We start from the raw sequence: 20,385 nt of genomic DNA, 5'->3' as shown, positions 1-20,385 counted from the left end.
ATTCTGGACCCAGACTGGTGCTGTGCCCATTTTCTGCCTGCCCCTGGTGGAAGGGTCATGCCCTGCTCCTTCCCTGGCCCTCACAGCATCTCCTTCATGCCCTCATAATACACACCACCTGTTGAAAGGGAACAACTCCTTGAAGCCAATGACTGTGTCCATCTTCCCTTCTAGTATCCAGCACAGTATGAACAAGAGAACATAACTTTGGTTCCACTTCTGAGATATTTACCTCTGCGTTTGTGTGTTCACATTGCCAGCTCCATCCTTTTGTCCCCCTTGTCCTGGTCTAACACTGTCCCCCAAGAACCTGAGTCTCTTGTTAGAAAAGAGATCATTTTTCTGTAAAAATGGATTCAGAATGAGAGCTAAGGTTAGCCTAGAAAGGTGGCCCCCAGGCCCAGGCTAAATGTTAGAAACATCCTTGGAAACTTAAAAATACCAATGCCAGGCCTCCCCACAGGCCAACTCAGAGGCCATGTTTGGGCTCAGGACTTGGATTTAGGCTTTCTTAAAAGCTTCCTAGGCCATCCGAATGTGTGGCCAAGGTTGACACCACCAGTCATCAGATAAAACTTCCTATTGTTTCCGTGGCGTGCTCCCACTTTAGACCAGTGGGGAGTAAACCTCACAGGGTTGTGTGTTGGATCAAGAGGTCAGGACCCATTTTGTGGGGACTCAGGGAGAACTGAAGATTCCTGGGATTCTTATAGTCTATATAAGTGTCAACCAAACTGTTGTCCCAACTAGGCTGGGTGTTCTAGGGGCCCAGCCCAGCCCTCTCCCACCTGGCAGAAAGGCCTCCCAAATTGGGCTGTGGAAGTGTTGTTCCTCTTGAATTCTGTGTGTCATGAACGATGTGTCTTATGATGAGATCCTGCGGGACTGAGGCCTCCTGCCCAGAAAGGAAAGTTCGGGCTGGCAGCCGAGGGTGGGGGCAGAAAAAGCCATTAGCTGATGGGCCAGCCTCCCACCTGGACCCTTTCCTGCCTTGTCCATTCCAGCTCCCTCCAGGCCACCCGTTCTCCCCTTCTGCTCTTCTCTTGTCCCTGTTTCTCTCCTGCTATTTTCTAGTGTCTAACTCTTTGCTTTTTCTGCTCAGCTGTGCCTTGGAACCATGCTGCGGCCGCCCCCTCTCACAGCTGCCTTTGCAAAGTGTGGGCCTCTTGCCTCGGAGCCCAGTGTGGGAGGAGAAATGTGATGGAGAGAGGGGGCTTCTAGAAGAGAAAGCTCACAGCCTGGGAGTTCGAGGGCCGGGTTTCAGACCCGGATGTTTATACGAACTGCTCCTTTGTGCTTCAGCTTCCCTGGGTCCATAAAGCTGGATGCCTTGAAGGGGAGTTTTTGAGAATGGGGGGATGTGTGGTTTCCTAGGTCCCAGAGCTCGGTGGGTGCCATCCCTGGGGCAAGAGGCATGTGGGCCTCCTCGGACTCATTTCAGGGCTGTCCCTCTGCTATCTCCACAGGACTGCGATGTGCCGGTCCTAGCTGCGGCCTGAGAGGATGTCTGGGGTGTCTGAGCCCCTGAGCCGAGTGAAAGTGGGCACACTACGTCGGCCTGAAGGCCCCCCAGAGCCCATGGTGGTGGTGCCAGTAGATGTGGAAAAGGAAGACGTGCGGATCCTCAAGGTCTGCTTCTATAGCAACAGCTTCAACCCTGGGAAGAACTTTAAACTGGTGAAATGCACTGTGCAGACCGAGATCCAGGTGAGTGTGGCAGGCAAGACCTGCTGTCTTCATTCGTCTATCTCTCCCTCTCCTTTCTGGGCAGCTGACAGCCCTCCTTCAGCCTAGCAGGCTCTCCTGTATCCGCTCCCTGGGCTGGGGACACCTGGAGAGGCGTTCTTAGCCTGCTGTGCTGGGCCTCCTCTCCAGGGCTCTGCAACGAACCTCATAGGGGAGGGGGACAGATCTTAGAGGCTTCATGTGAACCCCAGATCATTTGCCTTGTCTTTGATTCAACTCATTTCAGCTCATTAAAGATTTATGACATTTGGAGCTCTGAGAGGGATGTAAGAGCCTTCACCCTCAAGGAGTATACACTCTGATAGAATTAGGATTTGAGATATACTCAAGTGGTTGCATTGAAAATAGAGCAAAAATGTTGTAAGACATGTGCTTGGCACTTAGAGAAAGGAGGTGGGAGGATGATAATGAACTAGAGATGCCCTAGACCAGGTGGATGTTTGCCAGGTCCTTCATGAGGCAATATTTCCATTGGCTCATTCTCCTCCAGGGCTATGGAATCTGTTTTGTGGGTTTGGGTGCCCAACATCATCACAGCACCTAGACCCCAGGAAGCCAGTTCACCTTAAGCAAATGTATAAGAACTTGTCATTAAAGCAGAGTTGCCATACACTGGTTGTTTTTTTTAAATTATTATTTATTTGAGAGAGAGAGAGAGAAAGAGAGCACAAGTGTGGGGAGGGGGCAGAGGGAGAGGGAGAAGCAGACTCTCTGCTGAGCAGGAAGTGTGACATGGGGCTCAATCCTAGGACCCTGAGATCATGACCTGAGCTGAAGGCAGACACTTAACCAACTGAGCCACTCAGGTGCCCCTACACTGATTGATTATTTAAACACTTGCATTTATTGAACAATCACTATGTACAGCCTAGATCCATCCCTCAGCACACGTTACCTCCTTGAATCCTCCACAGCCCCATGAGATAGATAGAATGAGGATATCCTTTTCCACTGCCCAGACTATCCCTTTCTAATGATGTCTAAGAAAGCCAGACTGGTTTTCAAAAGCTGGCTTGACGGATTTGTCATTTGAACAAAGGAAGCAGAGGACTTTTCGGAAAACTAACCACATTTGAGAAGGCTGGATGAACTATTTCCAATCCCTCCATCACCAATCCTTCCCCTGTCCCGCAAGTCAGTATCCCTCAAACTCAGTGAGTGTCTCTTCTAGTTGATGCTGGCAGCAGCCTCTCCACCTGTCCATCTGTCTCCTTAGGTGCCTTCCGTCTATTACAGCACATGCCATGCTTCAATACACCAGAGCAGAATGTAATTGATCAGGTCACCGCCTTGGCCAGTTATAATAATTGATCATGGTTTGGTTACTCCCTCTGTTTCCTGCATTGATTTGATAAGGATCTCGTTTGCTCATCTTATGGTTCCAGACATGTAGGTAGAGTTGTGCCCTGATGGTAAGCTCTGGGCACCTTCTTCCTCCCTTCCAGGGAGGTGTTTTCATATCTTAGCTGTCTACTTCTTGAGACTTTCTTTGGGTCTATCATCTTCACAGATATCTGATGCCATCCACTGTGGGTTTTACTAGTATGATTTTCAGAAGTTAACCTGCTTTCCAAGTTCGGAGGTGCCTCCCTGCCCTTTTATGCTAAAAACCTGCAAGCATCTGGTTGGTCCAGATTAGGACTTGTTCTACGGAATTACAGTGAAAAGGGACCCAAAAGGATAGGTACTTTCCAAAAGGGGGGAACACCAAGAACAAAAGCAGGGAGGCTGCTAAACAGTGAGTAGTTCATATGGGGTAATATGAGTAATATTTAGAAAAGTGTCAAAGTCAAGATCAGAAAGGAAAGTTGATGGCAGATAAGAGAAGACCTAGAACGTTAGGCTGAGAAATTTGGACATGGACAGGCACTCGGAAGAGACACAGTTTTTAAGCAGGAGAGTGGCTTTTCTGGAGCTGATGACTTGCTGAGTGCATAAGGGGATAAAAATACAGTGGGCCTACAGAAAATGCAATGAGACCCAAGCTTTAGAAGAATGTCTAGTACTCAAGGCATTATCTGGGTGTGAGAGCAAAGGTGAAGAAGAACAAAGAAAGAAATGATAGCCTTCTAAGAATTTATGTCCAAGTCTTAGATTTTTCCTATTTCCAATCTGTCCTGCAGGCAAACAGCCCTGGCTTTAAAACCACCTAGACCTTGAGCCAGATACTCCTCCACTCTTATTGGTTATATGACCGTAGGACCAATACTTGACCAACCTGGATTCAGTCTCCTCTCTTGGGGATTATGCCTACCCATGGCCATGTTGTAAGGGTTAGAGGTGGTAGATGAGAAGCACCTAGCCTATTGTAAGAGCTTGATCATTGGGAGCTATTGATTGCTTGAATGTTAGGTCATTTCCCCACTCAGGAATCTCCAAGGATTTTCCATTGCTCTAGAATAAAGTTCAAATTGTTTTCCTTTAGTGTTTATCCACTTATCTGTCCTATTTTCAAATAGAGAAGTAAGATGATCAGATTGGTGTTTTCAAGCAGTATATAATGTTCTGCAACGTGTTTAGAAGTATGTCCAGGAGAATGGGTTTTAGGGTCAAAAAAGTTTGGGAAATGCTTGGTTAAACAATTCCAAACAGAACCTTTGTGACAGGACTTCTCAGAACCTTAAATATGCTGATATGCATGGTGAATCACTAAGAAAGGGCCACAGAGGGGATGTTTTCTTTCTTTCTTTTTTTTTTAAAGATTTTATTTATTTATTCGACAGAGATAGAGACAGCCAGCGAGAGAGGGAACACAAGCAGGGGGAGTGGGAGAGGAAGAAGCAGGCTCATAGCAGAGGAGCCTGATGTGAGGCTCGATCCCGTAACGCCGGGATCACGCCCTGAGCTGAAGGCAGACGCTTAACCGCTGTGCCACCCAGGCGCCCCGAGGGGATGTTTTCTAACTAACCCATTTCATATTTGCCTAAGAAACCCTTGTTTTGAAAGGTGGACCACTAGTTCTCTGGAAAATCATTTAAGAATCTGTTTTCCCTAAACTCTGACAGCGGTACAGAAAGGGCAGGAGAGAGGAAAGGCTGGAGACAGGAGATGGATTAGGGAGCTGTGGCCATAGTGCAGGCGGGAAATGATGAGGGCCTGAACTAAGGGAGTGGCATTGGAACAAAGACAAGTCAACACATCTGAGGGCATCTAAGGAGGCAGAGTTAAGAGAATTTGATGATTAACTGGAGGTAGGGAGGGAGAAAAAGGAAGGATACAAGAATGACTCAAGCTTTTGCTTGGGTAACTGAATGGGTGTTGGGGCCACTCACTGAGATACCAACAGAGACAGGAAGGGCGTTCTGAGATTTCAGCTTTACATGTGTTGTGTTTGAAGTGTTTATGAAACACCCCCACAGAGGCACATAGGCCTGGAGCTCAGGAGGCAGGAAGGACCCAGTGAGAAGGATTTGGGAGTCATTATGCAATGGATACCATATGAATGGATGGGATCACCCACAGAAGGGTGAGTAGAGCAAATGAAAAAAAGTTGCAATTTGGAAACCCTGGGAAAGCAACTTCTAAGAGGCTGATAGAGAAAAAGGGGCAGATGAAGGAAAGAGAAGAATTATCCAGGGAAAGATGAAAAGAACCAAGAGAACAGGCAGCGGACACAAAGGCAGAGGAAATTTTGAGGAAAGAGTGGTTAGGGGTGTCAGACGCTCAGAAAGGTCAAGTTAGATAAGGCTAAAAATGGTTCATTGGCTTCAGTAACCGGTGCCATGATCTGTTTCTGGGCCCTTTCAGTAGAAAGATGGGGGTGGGGGAGCAGAAGCCGTTGTAAAGTTGGTTGGAGAGTGGAGACAGTGAGTATAACCAACATTTTAGAGAGGTTTTGATCATAAAGGGAAGGAAAGAAGAGAAGGCAAAAGGAACAGTGTTAACAGCATAGGGAACAGCATATTTCCAGCATAGGATATATAGGCAGAAGATAGGAGATGCAAGAATGAGGAAGAGGGAGGTGTCAAGAATGGCAACTCTGATTCAGGTAGACAGGATCTCAAAGGTCCTAACATGAGAAGGTACATGGCAGGTTTGAGGCTAAGAGATGCCCAAGGTTGGCTATTTAAACTAAGCTAAAAATTTTGGTTTCATCCCATCTTTTGTGGGAAGCCAGTGATACAGTTTAAACATATGAGTGACATGAGACTGCATTTTTAAAAGATCACTTGAGTTTAATAGTGGAAAATAGATTGGAAGAAGGCAAGAATGGTTGTAGGGAGATGTTAGGTGGCTGTTGCAGTGATCCAGATAAGAGATGATGGTAACATAGCCATGAAGGTAATGATGATGATGATCTTAGTGATGACATGTTGATGGTAATGATGGTGGCAGTGATAATGATGGTGAGGGTGGCATTGATAGGGGCGATGATGTTCATGATGATATTGGTGGTGAGGGTGGTGATGATGGTGAGGAATGATTGATGGTGGTGGTGATAACGATAAGGGTGATGATGGTGATGGTGGTGATGGTAGTGTTGATAGTGATGATGATGGTGGTGATGGTATTGATGGTGATGGTGCTGGTGACAGTGAGGATCGATGACGGTGGTGGTGGTAATGATAGTGATGATGATGATGGTGGTGATGATGATGGTGGTGATGGTATTGATGGTGATGGTGCTGGTGACAGTGAGGATCGATGATGGTGGTGGTGGTAATGATAGTAATGATGATGATGGTGGTGATGATGATGGTGGTGATGATGATGATTGTCGTGGTGGTAGTGGTAATGATAGTAGCTAGCACTTTTTTTTTTAAAAGATTTTATTTATTTATTTGACAGAGAGACAGTCAGCGAGAGAGGGAACACAAGCAGGGGGAGTGGGAGAGGAAGAAGTAGGCTCCCAGCCGAGGAGCCCGATGTGGGACTTGATCCCGGAACGCCGGGATCACGCCCTGAGCCGGAGGCAGACACTTAACGACTGCGCTACCCAGGCGCCCCAGTAGCTAGCACTTTTGAAAGCACATCAAATGTATTATCTTACTGACTTCTCAAAAGAACTCTATCAAGCACATACTAAATTATCTCCATTTTGTATATAAGGAAACAAGGCACAAAGTAGTTCAACAAATTGCTAGTATGTAGTGGAGGCTGTCTTCAAACCCAGTCACCCCACCTCCAGAGCCTGCACTGTTAACCACCATGATCTATGGAGAGAAATGATTATAATCCAGAGAATTTAGGAGACGTAAATGAAAGGTTTTGCTGATGGACCAGAGATGCAGGAATGAAAAAGAGGGAGGTATCAAGAATGGCAGCTTTGGTTCAGGTGAACAGGGTCCCACTCCCTAAGATGAAGAACATTTGAGGAAAAACTGGTTGGAGAGGGGACAGTTCATAAGTTCAGTTTTGGACCTGTCAAGTGCAGTTGAGATGCCCTAACATTTTCACATGAAAATGTGGAGTAGACTTTTTGATACACGATTCTGGAGCAGAGAACGGTGCTGGAGATGGACATTTGAGTGTTGTCAGCCTCTGGGTGGTGGTTAGAGCCAGGCAATGGGTGAGATCATTAATGAAAGCATCCTGATTAATGTCATGGTCCATTCCACAAATATTTGTGGAGTACCCCATGTACCTGGCACCATGCTGGCTATGGCCTGGGGGTATCATCATACTTGAAAACAGAGTGAGCTTGACACTGACTCACACTAATGAATGAACCTTTACAAGAGGCAAGTGCTCTGACAGGGAGAAGGAGGGTCTGTGAGAGCATAAAATACAAAAGAGTTTGGTCTAAACGTCAAGGAGCAGCTTTGCTCTTCAGGGCCTGTTTGTGGACTCTGTGTCCAACTGCATACAGGTCTGGACCCAGCTTCCCCACCTGAGACTCTCGGGCCCCTGCCACCCTCTGCTCCGAGTCCTTCCTGCACCTTTCTTCCCTAGCAGGGCTTTGTGCTTTGACAGGCTTTTCTACTTCCAGCTCCTGTCTTCTTCCACCATCCTCCCTGTGCTCAGCTAGCCAAACACTTGTCCTTCCATAAGAACACGTCTGAAATGCTGACACCCCCATGTAGCTGTGTCTGATTCAGTAGAAGCAATGGAGAATCGCTCTGGCACAGGCCATGTGATAGCACCTCTCCCAAACAGAGTTATTCCATGTGCGCTCGCTGATTTCATGTTTTCCTTCTTATTCTCAACGGCTTTCTATGAGAATGTAATTGCCTCATGATGTTTTCTCTGGGCTGTTAAAAGCTCTGTAAACAATGCTGGCCCTTGTGCCTAGGATCCAACAGAAATCAGACAGGTGTTGAAGGGAACTGAGCAAGTGCTGGATGAGAAATGTATTTTGCTCTTCTTGATTTTCCATTTCTCTTTTGTTTGATATTCATAGGAAATTGTGTTTGTTTGGGAGCTCTGAATCTCTGTTGCAAGTGGAGGCTTATATCATTATATCCTTCTCTAACATGCTAATTTGCTTGTCTGGGAAAGAGGTTAAGATAACACTTTGTAAACAACCAGCAGAGTGCCACCCAGACGTGCCCACACAGGGCGTCTCTCTTTGACTCTTAATAGCTTCTCCTTCATTCCCATTCTCCCTCTGTCTCTCTCTCCTGCTCTCCCCCTCCCTTCCCCTTTCTCCTTCCCCTCCTCTCTCATTCTCTTCCGTGTAGGTTGACCTTACATGCTGATTTGTGTCAGACAGTCCTGGCTTACACACCCTGTCCAAAGATGATTATGAACAGTGCCCCTGCCAATCTCAAGAGCATCATGATTTGAAGGATAAATTACATGGTCACCTACTTCTAAGTGCCACATTTACTCCTCTCTTTGCCTGGTATACTGGCTTGCTGGCTCATGGTGTTTTTCTCTCTCTGGCTGATGTCGGCTGACCCACTCTCTGCATGGGCCTGTCTGTTCATCATGGGACTTCTGTGTCTCCCACAGGAGGGCCTCAAGCAGAGAAGTAGACACTTGTCTGTGTCTTAGGGTGTGGTTAGGAGAGTGCTGAGAGGGAGGGGAACCCCACATCCAAAATCCTCTTCCTCAGCTGGCCTCTATCATGCTGAAAAGCCATGTTCAAGATTCATCCTTGTTTTGTCCAGAAGCAAATTCTGCTAAGAATCCACATTGACATCCCTGGGAAGGACGGAGCCTGAGCCAACCTTTGCCCTGCCCTTTGCACCTGGTCCATCTTCATCCTGTCCCTTCAAAGCAAGGTTTCCAGGCTGTGGGATTGGCCTGTGGTGCTTCTTACCTGGTGTGTGAGCAAGGCAGAATCCGGCCCCAAGTGCAGTCTGCTTTGCAACATGTGTACTCACTGACCTCCCCTATAAATCCAAGGGTCGTTCTTTTTTTAAAGATTTTATTTATTTGAGAGAGAGAGCGTGTGTGTGCACATGAGCAGGGAGAGGAGGGGCAGAGGCAGAGGGAGAAGCAGGCTCCCCACTGAGCAGGGAGCCCCATGTGGGGCTCGATCCCAGGACCCTGGGATCATGACCTGAGCCGAAGGCAGAGGCTTAACCAACTGAGCCACCCAAGCGTCCCTACAGTGGTCATTGAATATACAGTACAAGCAAGAATATTCCCAGAAAGGCACATTTCAGATATTGAGACCCATTGTCCCTGCCCGATACTTGTTGGTTTCAAGTTTAAAATGATCACTTAACCAGACACTTAACCAGGATGCTATGGACTGAATGTTTGGGTTCCCCCACAACTCCACACATGTTGAAGCCCTAACCTCCAGCGGGATGGTATTAGGAGATGAGGCCTTGGGGAGGTGATTAGGTTTAGATGAAGTCATGAAGGTGGGGCCCCCAGGATGAGATTAGTGTCCTTTCAAGAAGTGGAAGAGACCAGAGCTCTGCCCGCCATGTGGTGACCCTGCCTGCCCTCGGTGAACCGGGGAAAGAGCTCCACCAAGAACTGAATCTGCTGGCACCTTGATCTTAGACTTCCAGCCCCCAGACCCATGAGACATGAATGTCTGTGGTCTGTGGCTCTGTTCCACGAGCCCGAAGTGACTCCAACACAGAGCCAGCAGCTCCATGCAGTCAGAGGAGGGGTCTTCAGCCGGAAGTTCACGGTCTCCAGAACAATCACTGCTGCCCTCCTTCAAATGTCTCTGGGGGCAAGACCACAGGGTTGAGGTGCGAGAGGAAGGGAAGGCATGTTTACCTGTCCTGGGAAGTTGCTTTTTCTGAAAGAAAGGTTGCCCTAAGAAGAATAAACGAAGCCACGCAAGGCTAGTGAGGACTGTCAGGGGAAAACCTGAGGGGGAAGAGTCCAGCCTGGAGACCACAAATCATTACCACAGAGCCCCTCACAGTGATATAAAAAAGAAGGCAGGTGGACAAGCGCTTCCCCCTTTCTGCACCCCCTCCCCATTTCCTGTGCATGCCTACCCACCGGCCCACCCACCGCAGACGCCTGCAGAGGCGAGCGCCAGGCGAACTGGCGGGGTTCGGAGCCTCTCTGTATTTATCTGCATGCCTACATCCATTATATCGACAAATGAGCAGGCAGGTGCCTGTGCTTACGTTTCTATTTTTAATCTGGCTGTTGCGTTGCTGAATGTCCCTGTTAGATAGAGGCTTTTGTCACATCAAAATGAACACTCTCAGAGTGATAAGTAATGCTAACTTTTAGTATTTGGTTCTTCAATCCCTTTTTAAAAAATGATCCCTTAGGCGTGTTGAGAACTTGGGACTTGTAGAGCTACTGTACTTGTCTCCTAGGGCTGCAGTAATAAATTACCAGAAACCCCAGGGGCTTTAAACAACAAAAATGTGTTCTCTCAGGGTTCTGGAGGCCGGAAGTCCCATAGCAAATGTTTGGTGGGACTTGAAAGCAGAATCTTCCCTCGCTTCTTGGAGCTACTGGGGTTCCCAGCTTCCTTGGCTTAGGGCTGAAGGACTCCAATGTCTGCCCCTGCCTTCATAATGCCTTCTGCTCTCCTCTCCATGTGCCTCTCGTCTGTGTGTCTTTTAGAACTTAGGAGCCACCCAGAGAGTCTAGAATGTTCTCCTCTTGAGATCCTTAGATACATCTGCAAAGCTCCTTTTTCCAAATGAGGTTACATTCACAGGTTCTGGGGATTAGGTCATGGACATATCTTTTTGGGGTCATCATTCAGCCCTGTGCAGCCATCAGTTAGGATCATAGTGTCTGTTGCTGGTACCCTGATTCTGGTGTACCCAGACCCAAGTGTTCAGTATACAGGTGAATGTGAGCACTTCGCACACATATGCACACCCACGCTAAAGGAAGGCTTGTTGCCAGGAAATGACCACAGAACATGGGCTGACGCCACTTTTCCCCACTGCTGTCTGGGATCTTCAGTCTCTGGGCAGCCTGTGGCCGGCCTGTGCCCTCACAGGATGTTTCCTGTGACACGGTCAGTCTACGTGATGCCACAGGCCTGTGCCTTGACTGGATCTCGTTCAGTCACATGACTTGATGAAAAGTTGGTGACCAACTTTGTACCGCTGGGTCCATGACCTCCTCGCATGCCTCCAGCTCGAGTATCCACCTGGCTGCTTGCTGTCTCCACTGGACATCTGACTTCCACGTAGAGGCTCACACTCACAATTCCCTCCTCAAACTGCTTCTCTTCCCATCTTTCCCAGCTCCCACAACTGCTGCTCTGTTCTCTCAGTTGATTGTGTCTCAGGCTGTAGACCTCAGAGTCATTCTGGAATTCTTTCTTTCTCTCATACTCTGTATTTAGTCCATCAGGAAATCCTGTCAACCCTGCCATCAAAACACACCTGGATTCTAATCACTTCCTTCTCACCACCTGTCACCTGGAATGACACACTTCCCTCCTAACTGCTTCTGTCCGTAGCCCGATGAGGTCCATTCTGCAAGTAGCAACGGTGGTGAACCTTTAAAACATCGGTCAGCTAGACAGATATATTTGAGGTGCAGGTTAGAGCATCTTTCACTGCTCTCCTTTATTTATTTATTTTTCCCACCATTCTCCTTTAAGTATTTGTTTATTTTTAAGAGAGAGAGAAAGTGTGAGAGTATGTGTGTGGTGGGAGGACAGAGGGAGAGAGAGAATCTCAAGCAGATTCCCTGCTGAGTGTGGAGCCTGACCGGGGCGGGGGGCCTACAACGGATGTTGGCAGCAATGGCCTGCAGGCCAAATATGGCCCATCACCCATTTTTGTAAATAAAGTTTTATGGGGACACACTCACTTGTTTACATATTGTCTACAGCTTTTGAGCTACAGCAGCAGAGTTGAGTAAGTGCGATAGATACCACGTAGCCCTCAAGCCTAAAATATTACCAACTTGGGCTTTTATAGAAAAGGTTTGCCAAGCCCTGGCCTAGCTCTCTCTGACCTCTCCTCCCCTCACTTTCCCTAGGCCTCTCCACCTCAGCCCCCTGGCCTCTTCACATTGTTCAGATGCACCAAGCACGCTGGGGCTGTACACCTTGGGCCTCCGTATGATATGGTTTCTTTGCCTGGAAGGCTCTGGCCCCATGAGGCCACCCCTCTCTCTCTTACTTCCTTTGGGGATTGTTCACATGCCCCTTTATCGGAGAGGACTTTGCTGGCCATCCCCTTGTGAAATAGCAGCCCCCCTCATTCTGGTGCCCATATCTGCTTTGTCCATCTTCTTAGCACTTAGTAGAAACTAAGATACTAGTTTTTTGTTTAACACCACCCCCCAATAGAAAATAAGCTCCAGGAGAGAGAGACTTATTTTTGTTTCCCCCAATTTGCTGAATTAATTAATGAGTAATTGTTTAACAACAGATGGATGGATGGATGGATGGATGGATGGATGGGTGGATGGATGGATGGATGATGGATTCCAGGTATAAAGCTAACAGAGATTTACTGGCTAGAATTCTATATCTCAAGTCCAAATTCCAGCAGGTAAGAAAAAGCTACTCATAGGTCTGGTGTCTACAGGGGGTAACGTCTTCTATCTGTGGCAGTAAATGCCCAAAAGATGCTGTAAATAGGGCTGACAGACTGCTACCATGGTCTTCCTACATGAGGCAGATGATCTGAGTCACAAGGGAGTTTTTAACCACCAGTTTTCCAAGTGCCATCCCAAATTCACTGAATTAGAATCTTGGGGTAGTGGGACTGCTGTCTGCCTTGAGGGACTCACCTCTGCCTGAGGGATACCATCTGGGTCACATTCTGTAGTGGAGGATTATTAGAATCACTTGGTTGGTGGGGAGCCCCAGGGTATGAGGTCATGTTACAGGGTTTGGGAATTCACAAGATACTCAGAGTTTTGAAAGGTCTATGAAAGAGTGACAGGAGAAGGCTTGATGGGGCAAAAGAGAAGAGAAAGTCTGTGGGTGGGTATCAGGTGGCTGGAGGTGGCACCATAGTGCTCCCATTTCCCCTGTCCACACCCCTGACAGGCTGTGTAGTAACTGCCTCTTGTCCATCTCTAAACAGAGGTGGCCTCTTGCAGAGCGGGGACTGTCCCTATATAGAGCCTAACACAAAATAGTTGTTTGCGGAATGAAGGAAGGAAGGAACAAATGAACTAATGCCTAGAGAGTACTCAAATGAGATCGGTAATCTTCCAGATCCCTTGATATAAAGACCAAAGAGGAAGTTGACTGGCAGGAAGATTGGCATTCATAAATAATAATGTGTAGGAGGGGTAATAGAATTTCAGCTGGCTTAAAATAGAATTCCCTGTGTCTTCTTGGGCAAGTCTCTTGACCTCTCTGGGCCTCACTTTCTTCATTTAAAAACAGACTCAAATTAAGTGATCTCTAAGTTTACTTAAGGCTCCAAAGTTCCAGCCTACGATTTATGAGCTTAATAAACATTTGAATAGTTGGATATCTAGCCTGAGACATCTGTATACTTGGAGATTATATTTTTGTGGCTGCATCAGTGAGGTCTGCTTTCTAGGATCTAGAAGGCAAAATATCTGCTCAAGTTCATTTTCATCAGGACTTGAATGAATTTTGGCCATTCTTCTTCTGCCTGGCTCTGTGGAATCTACTGCCTAGCCAGCATTTTAATTTTAGAGTTTTATATTTTACGAGGAGTTTATTCACCCCTTAAAAGCTGATCCTATACATAGGGTATGCGGTCTCCACTTGGTAGCACATGAGCCAAGCTCGTAGGCATAAACTATAGCATTTGTCTCCGGCTGGAAGGTGACGTCTGCTCCCACCAGTTAAGTATGATTTTGTTATGCCTAGTCTGCACAACCAAGTCTATTATAACAGCTGAACTAAAGCATTTCTTTTTGAAGAGATTCTTTTTACAACTCTCAAATGAATTTGTGAATGATATACATGAAAGGAAAGCAACTGACCAGCATCTCTCATGAACATAGAGGCAAACATCTTCAAAATGTTAGCAGATGGACTCCAACAATTTATAAAATGAATGCACTTCATCCAATATTAATAATAGCTTTTTAGTTAGCATGACCGTGCACAGGCACGATGCTAAGCTCTTCTCTTGTATCACCTCATTTAATCCTTGCGAGAACGTCAGGAGCTAGGAAAATGTTCACATTTTACAAATGAGGAATCCAGAGCAGAGGAATTAATTTGTCCAAAGTCACAAAGCGAATCAGAAATGGCACAGTTTCTGACTCCTGAAGCCATCCTCTGAACCACTACATTGTATACAAAAGTTCAAACACAGGAAACCTGGAAGAATAAAAATGTATGTGTGGGTATGTACCACCCCAAGACAGCACTATTCCCATTTTGATGTATTTCATTCTGGATTTGTTTGTTTCACTTTCTAGCCTCTACCATTCTTTGTATATGGTTTCATATCCTATACCTCCCATTTATTACAATAGCAGCATTTTCCAAAAGTTTTCCAAGCTCTTTAGACAATTATTAAAACCAGCATATAAACCCTGTGCAGCCCTCCCGTTATTTCCAGGACCCTTTCAAACTATTTCAATTGGCTTCTTGCTGGGGGGATTTTGCTGCTTAAAAAATTTCTACAGTGAGTTTCTTAGTACACAGGGTATTTCTGTATTTTGAGTCATTTCTTCAGTACCTGCTTTGTCCTGGTCTCCTCTGGCTGCCATAACAAAATACTACAGATTGTGTGGCTTCCACAACTGGAAGTTTATTTCGCACAATTCTGGAGCCTGAAGTCCAAGACTGTGGTTGGGTTTTTGTGAGGACCCTCTTCCAGACTTGCAGAGAACCACTATCTTGCTGCATCCTTACATGGCAGGGAGAGACAGAGAGATCTCGTCTCTCTCTTGTCTCTTTTAAGGGCACTAATCTCATTCATGAGGGTTTTCAGGGACAGAATCCTTTCTGGATTGTCACATTGTCATCCTAGTCAGGATGACTGGGCCATGGGGCAAGATGTTCATTGGGCGTCAGTCATGGGTGTTGAATGGTACCACACCACCAAGAATCATGCAGCCCCGAGTGCCAGCTGTGCCCATTGAGACTCATGGATGTGAGTTATGAAGCATTATGGTGACAGGAACACCCAGGACCCGTCTCCCTGTGTGAGAAATAAAATGTCACCAGTCATATTGGAAGTGACCCGCATGACACTACATGCCACATGCACAAATCATAAAGTCATTCCTTAAAGGGGCATTTTGTAGGAGGACTTTTTCAAAGAAGTACGTGAAATCCACCTGGTACTTTCCTGTAATGATCTTCACTCCTCCCAAACCTCAGCTGAGCATCAAGAGCCCTTCCTTGTGGCTTATTAGTAAGTCCAAACATTTGACAGAACAGCCTTCTTTTTAACAGAATATGTTTATTTCTCAGAGACGCCTCTTATGTTCTGTTCAAGTCATTTAACAAGAAGACCTCTTGTTGCCTTTTTGACCTGTTTTATGCACTTCCTCAGAGCTTTACTTCCTGCTGTATATGCAGCAGACAGGTTAAAGGAAGGAGCCTGTTGGAGTGACCTCCCGCCCTGGGGACATAAGACGCTTCGTGGCTTCCTTGCTCCAAGCAGAAGGAAGTCATTTTTCTCTGCATTATTTCTTCCCAGCCAACTTCTTCACAGCCATGACCTGACATCCTACAAGGCTCATTTATCACACTTCAGGCTCCTGCTGCTGCTAATACTGGCTTCAGCTTGGAAACAGGATCAGATCCCTTTTCCAGAAACTACTTACTTCAGTCACTACCTGTGTTCCTTGTACAGATCTCAATGGCTCTTGGGATAGTGGCAACCATGGCGCCCTTCCCTTCCCTCTGCCACTACCGTGGGGGTGGGTCTCTGAAGGTGCCGGTTGCCACTCAGGCAGGGAGAATCTGAGGAGCCTCTGGTCCAGGCACCCTTGGACTCCATTTCAGGCTCTCAAATTTATATCTCAGTTACAGACTTCTTGAGTTAATTAATCCAATTCCCCTTGCCTGTTCTGATCCCATGCCTCTCCCTTCTCCTTTGCCTGGCCATCATGATCATGGTCACCATCTATTGAGACCTCCTCTGTGCCAGCCACTGTGCCAAGCTCTTTACGTATCTGTAACCCACAGCCAGCTTGCTTTTTCCTTGACACCAGGCTCAGTACAGTGTCACATTCCAAATGATATTAGTCTACCCTCTAAGAAGAATTGAAAATTAAGTGAAAATTTTATTCTCTTTAGCACAAAAATATCAGGGGTTTCACTTTCAAGATAGCAAAATTTCTTAAAATTCTCATACTTAGTTCTTAATATTCATTTGGGTTGGCTGCTGTCCAGAAACATATTTACTTGCATTTTCAGATTCTTGAATTTTGGCTTGAGCAGGCTCTTCTCCTTCTCCCCTCTATTGTTCATTTCAAGATCTATTCTTGTTCTTCCTTCAGTCATTCTTTGCTTCTTTCAGTGTAAGTCAAATCCAAGTGGATTGAGACCTCTCCACTTTTACCCTCCCCATCACCAAGTTTATGCTACAAAGGTGCAAGAGTTGGGTGGTGCTCAGAAACCCCTTAGAAGATGAAGGAGGAATGTTAGCATGCTTATAATTTAATAGCTGCTCTTTTTATTTACACCACATGCTATCTTATCTAGTCCTGCCAAAACTCCCACAACAGAAGGGTATTTTCCCATTTTACAGATAAGGAAATGAGGTTAGGTGAGCTGGCCAAGACCACACAGCCATGGCCAGATCCAGTAGACACCAAAGCCTGGGGTATTGCTAATTACCACACTCCTGATCTCTTGAACATTTTTGACCATGGGTCACTGTCCTTTGTTACCCCAGTCATTATCCAGAGAGCTAACTCCTGTTCATTTACTCATTCATTCTCTCTTCAAATATCTGTGCCAAGCACTGGACTTGGAGTAAGGGATGATAATGCACATCAGATTTGGCTTCTGACCTTGGACTTGAAAGGTTAGAAAGGCCAACATGAGTGAATGGCTTAGTTGTAACTAGTAAACACCTGAGTCAGTTTCTTACGACTGCCATAACAACGTACCACGAGTGTGGTAACTTAAAACATCAGAAAGTCATTGTCTCACAGTTTTGGAGGCTACAAGTCCAAGATCAAGGTGTTGGTACAGCCATGCTCCCTCTGAAACGTGTAGGTGCCTCTCTTTAGTTTCTGGAGGTTTGTGGGCCATTTTCTGGCATTCCTTGGCCCATAGACATATCACTCAAATCCTCCACCTTCATACGGCACTTCTCCCTGCATGCGTGCCTCCCTCTATGTCCAAATTTCCCCTTATAAGGACACCAGTCATATTGGATTAAGGCCCACCCTAGTGACCTCATTTTAACTTGATTAGTCTATAAAGACCCTATTTCCAAGTAAGATCACATTCTAAGGTGTGGCTGTTAGGATTTCAACATATATTTTTGGGAGCACACATTTCAACCCATAACAGTATCTGACTAAATGTGTGTACACAGTTCTTTGGGGACCCAGGACAGGAAACAAACCCTATCAATCCAAGTTAGGGAAGAGCTCACAGTGCTAATTGGCCCCAAACGCTCTCCAGGAGAAGAGCACAGAGAGAGGGGAGCCAAGGGTCCTCCAGTTAGGAAGAGCATGCTGTGCTTGGCAAGGGAGACAAGCTGACAGCACATCAAGGGTGAGAGTGGGAGATGAGACTTTTATGCCTCAGGCTTAAGAGTTTGCATCTTAGCCTAGCACGCAGCAAATGAGAGCCAATGCAGTGTTCAACAAAAGTCATCTGTTTAAATTTGCCCTCAGTCTCAAAGTGGAGACTTTATAAATAGAATTTAAGCGGGATTTTGTCAAACTAGGGCTTTAATTTATTAAAACTGTAAATTCAGTCATCTTTAAAAAGAGAAGCATTGTGCCTTCCTTAGGGGCACCTGGATGGCTCAGTCTGTTCAGTGTCTGCCTTTGGCTCAGGTCATGATCTCAGGGTCCTGGGATTGAGCCACACATTGGACTCCCTGCTCAGTGGGGAGTCTGCTTCTCCCTCTGCCTCTGCTCCCCGCAACTCGTGTTCTCTCTCTCTTTCTCTCAAATACATAAATAAAATCTTTTTTTTAAAAAAAGAAGAGCATTGTGCCCTCCTTAGAACAAAGAGTAAGGAGAATGAGTGAGATCAAGCCGGGAAAGCAGTTTGAAGGCCAGTGCCCTGGGTGGGGTCCCACGAAGCCGACCGTGCACTGTGGGTTTGCTTAAGGTGGGTCAGTGGGTACTCTCATGAAACTCACCTAGGGAAGTGACCAAAACTGGATTGGGCAAAGGGGGAGAGTGGGCTGTGATGTGGGCTGTGAGCTCCACAGGGAGTTCTGGTGCTCTGATGAAAAGACAGGGCCTTGAGCCCCTGAAGTGACCAGTCACCAGATACCGGCTGCCCCCTGTCAGGGCTGCCCCCTGTAAGGGACCCGAGACGAGGCATGGGCAATTCTGATGGGGGCACCAGGCTGTCAACTCAGTTGTTTCTAAAAACCCAGCCACTAACATGAATATATTTAATAAGTTCAAACAACAACAACAACAGAAGTAGGTGTTTTATTTAAAAAAAAATAGGTGAACCTGAGAAAATCATGAGACTACTAAAGAAGTGATAAAAACCATGACTAAGGTATAAAGATAGATGTTTAGATCAAAGGAACAGAAAAAGACACAAGAAACAGCCCAACACATATAATCACTGAATGTTAGACACCCTTGTGAAAACAAGTTAACTTTAAGCTGCACCTCATACTATATACAACAATCTATTTCAGATAGGGGAAAAAATGTGACTACCAATAACGGAGAGGGAAAGTGGCCTGAGTATTTGATTGCTTGGGTGACCTTTTTCTTTGGGGAAATAAATGATCCTGGACTTGGGACAGCATTCAGTCCTGTCCCTTCTTTGTTTCTGACTTATAGGAGAAAATGCCAGAAAATCGAGGGGCAAAGTTGATTTGGGGTCTTCACACTATTTGATAAAGCAAATAAGTCAATGTTAGCCAAGCAGGAGGAAAAGCCGTGGAAATTCCACTTCATGCAAGAAGGTGTGGGCCAGGAGCAGACTGAGGACTTGTTTCTCAGTCACCCTCACATGGGCAGAGGTAACGGTTTACCTATCGCAGAAAAAAATAAAATAAAAAATACATCCTGGGCTTATCTAAATAACAAGTGATAAAATTAAGACAGTTTTTTTTTTCTGTTATGTTATATATGGCAATTTAGTGACTAGGCAAACATTTCAAACTGTTGTTCCTAAAAAGTGACTTATTAATAGAGAAAGAAATACTGACTCATTAATGACAATTATGAGCCGTGGGCAGAGGGCTGGTTTTGCTGCTCCCACCATTTGCTCCAGGAACCTTGTGAAGCATAGAGGAAAGGCAGTAAAGGGAGGGGGGCAGGGCTGATTCAAAAGCCCCCACCGTGAGATCATGTCAGACCTTCAAGTTCCTCTTCTTTTAAACTGATTCCCCACCCCTACTCTGGGGCCCCTCAAGTGAAGCCACTTTCTTCCTCCTACCCGAAATAGAAGCTCTTTGAGTCCGGGGGGCTCTGTGTGTGCACTGGGGCTCCCCACAGTGCTTTGCAAAGTGAGTACGTCATAGGAAGTTGCTGATGGTTTGAGTGAAGGAAGCCTTCTGTGGTGAACAGCAGGAAGGAGACCGGCTCAGGGAGCTTGTCATCCTTCTAAACTGTATATCAGAACCGGATTTGTGTGACTCCAAAGTGTGTGCTCTGCATCCCCCGTGGTGGGCAGCCTTGTTTCTCCCCACCTGAGCCTGAAGGGTCTGCACACTTGGCAGTGCAGTTCTGACACCTGGCAATTCTGGACCTGACACAGACTTGGCAGATTGAGAGCCCAGTGGCCCCACTGGACACCCCTCCTCAAAACGCAGTCACAAGCTCCAGGCTTCCCAGACCACCCGTACTTCTTGACCAAATGGGCTACCACCTTGGGGGTTCCTGCTACTCACCCCCCAGGTTCGTTAATTTGCTAGGATGACTCGCAGAACTCAGGAAAGTGCTATCCCGATGATGACAGTTTTATTATAAAAGATGCAAACCAGGACCAGCTAACTGAAGAGATGCATGGGATGGAGTGTAAGAGGGCCCCAAACATGAAGTTTTCACATCCTGAGGACGCGTCACCCTCCAGGCACGTCGATGTGCATCACAAACCAGGAAGCTCACGTGAACTGGAGTTTTTATTGGGGTTTCATTATGTAGGCCATCGGTTGATGGATTGATTGGTTGAAACATTGACTGTGTAATTGGACCTCCAGCTCTCCTCCTGTCCCTGGAAACCAGGCTGATATCATG

At 46.4% G+C, this 20,385-nt stretch overlaps 1 protein-coding gene across 1 annotated transcript in view; it reads left to right on the top strand.

Annotated features, from left to right (window-relative positions):
* PTK2B (protein tyrosine kinase 2 beta) overlaps positions 1–20,385 on the top strand; it is a 121,408-nt gene that overhangs the window by 60,563 nt on the left and 40,460 nt on the right. The window contains 1 exon segment of the mRNA XM_048212225.2: positions 1,467–1,707. Coding sequence (XP_048068182.1) covers positions 1,504–1,707 — 204 coding nt within the window. The 5' untranslated portion in view covers positions 1,467–1,503.

The sequence above is a fragment of the Ursus arctos genome, unplaced genomic scaffold, assembly GCF_023065955.2.
Source record: "Ursus arctos isolate Adak ecotype North America unplaced genomic scaffold, UrsArc2.0 scaffold_11, whole genome shotgun sequence".
In the NCBI taxonomy this organism is placed as follows: domain Eukaryota; kingdom Metazoa; phylum Chordata; class Mammalia; order Carnivora; family Ursidae; genus Ursus; species Ursus arctos.
The sequence above is the reverse complement of the archived record's forward strand: the minus strand, read 5'-3'. Positions and strand labels throughout refer to the sequence as shown.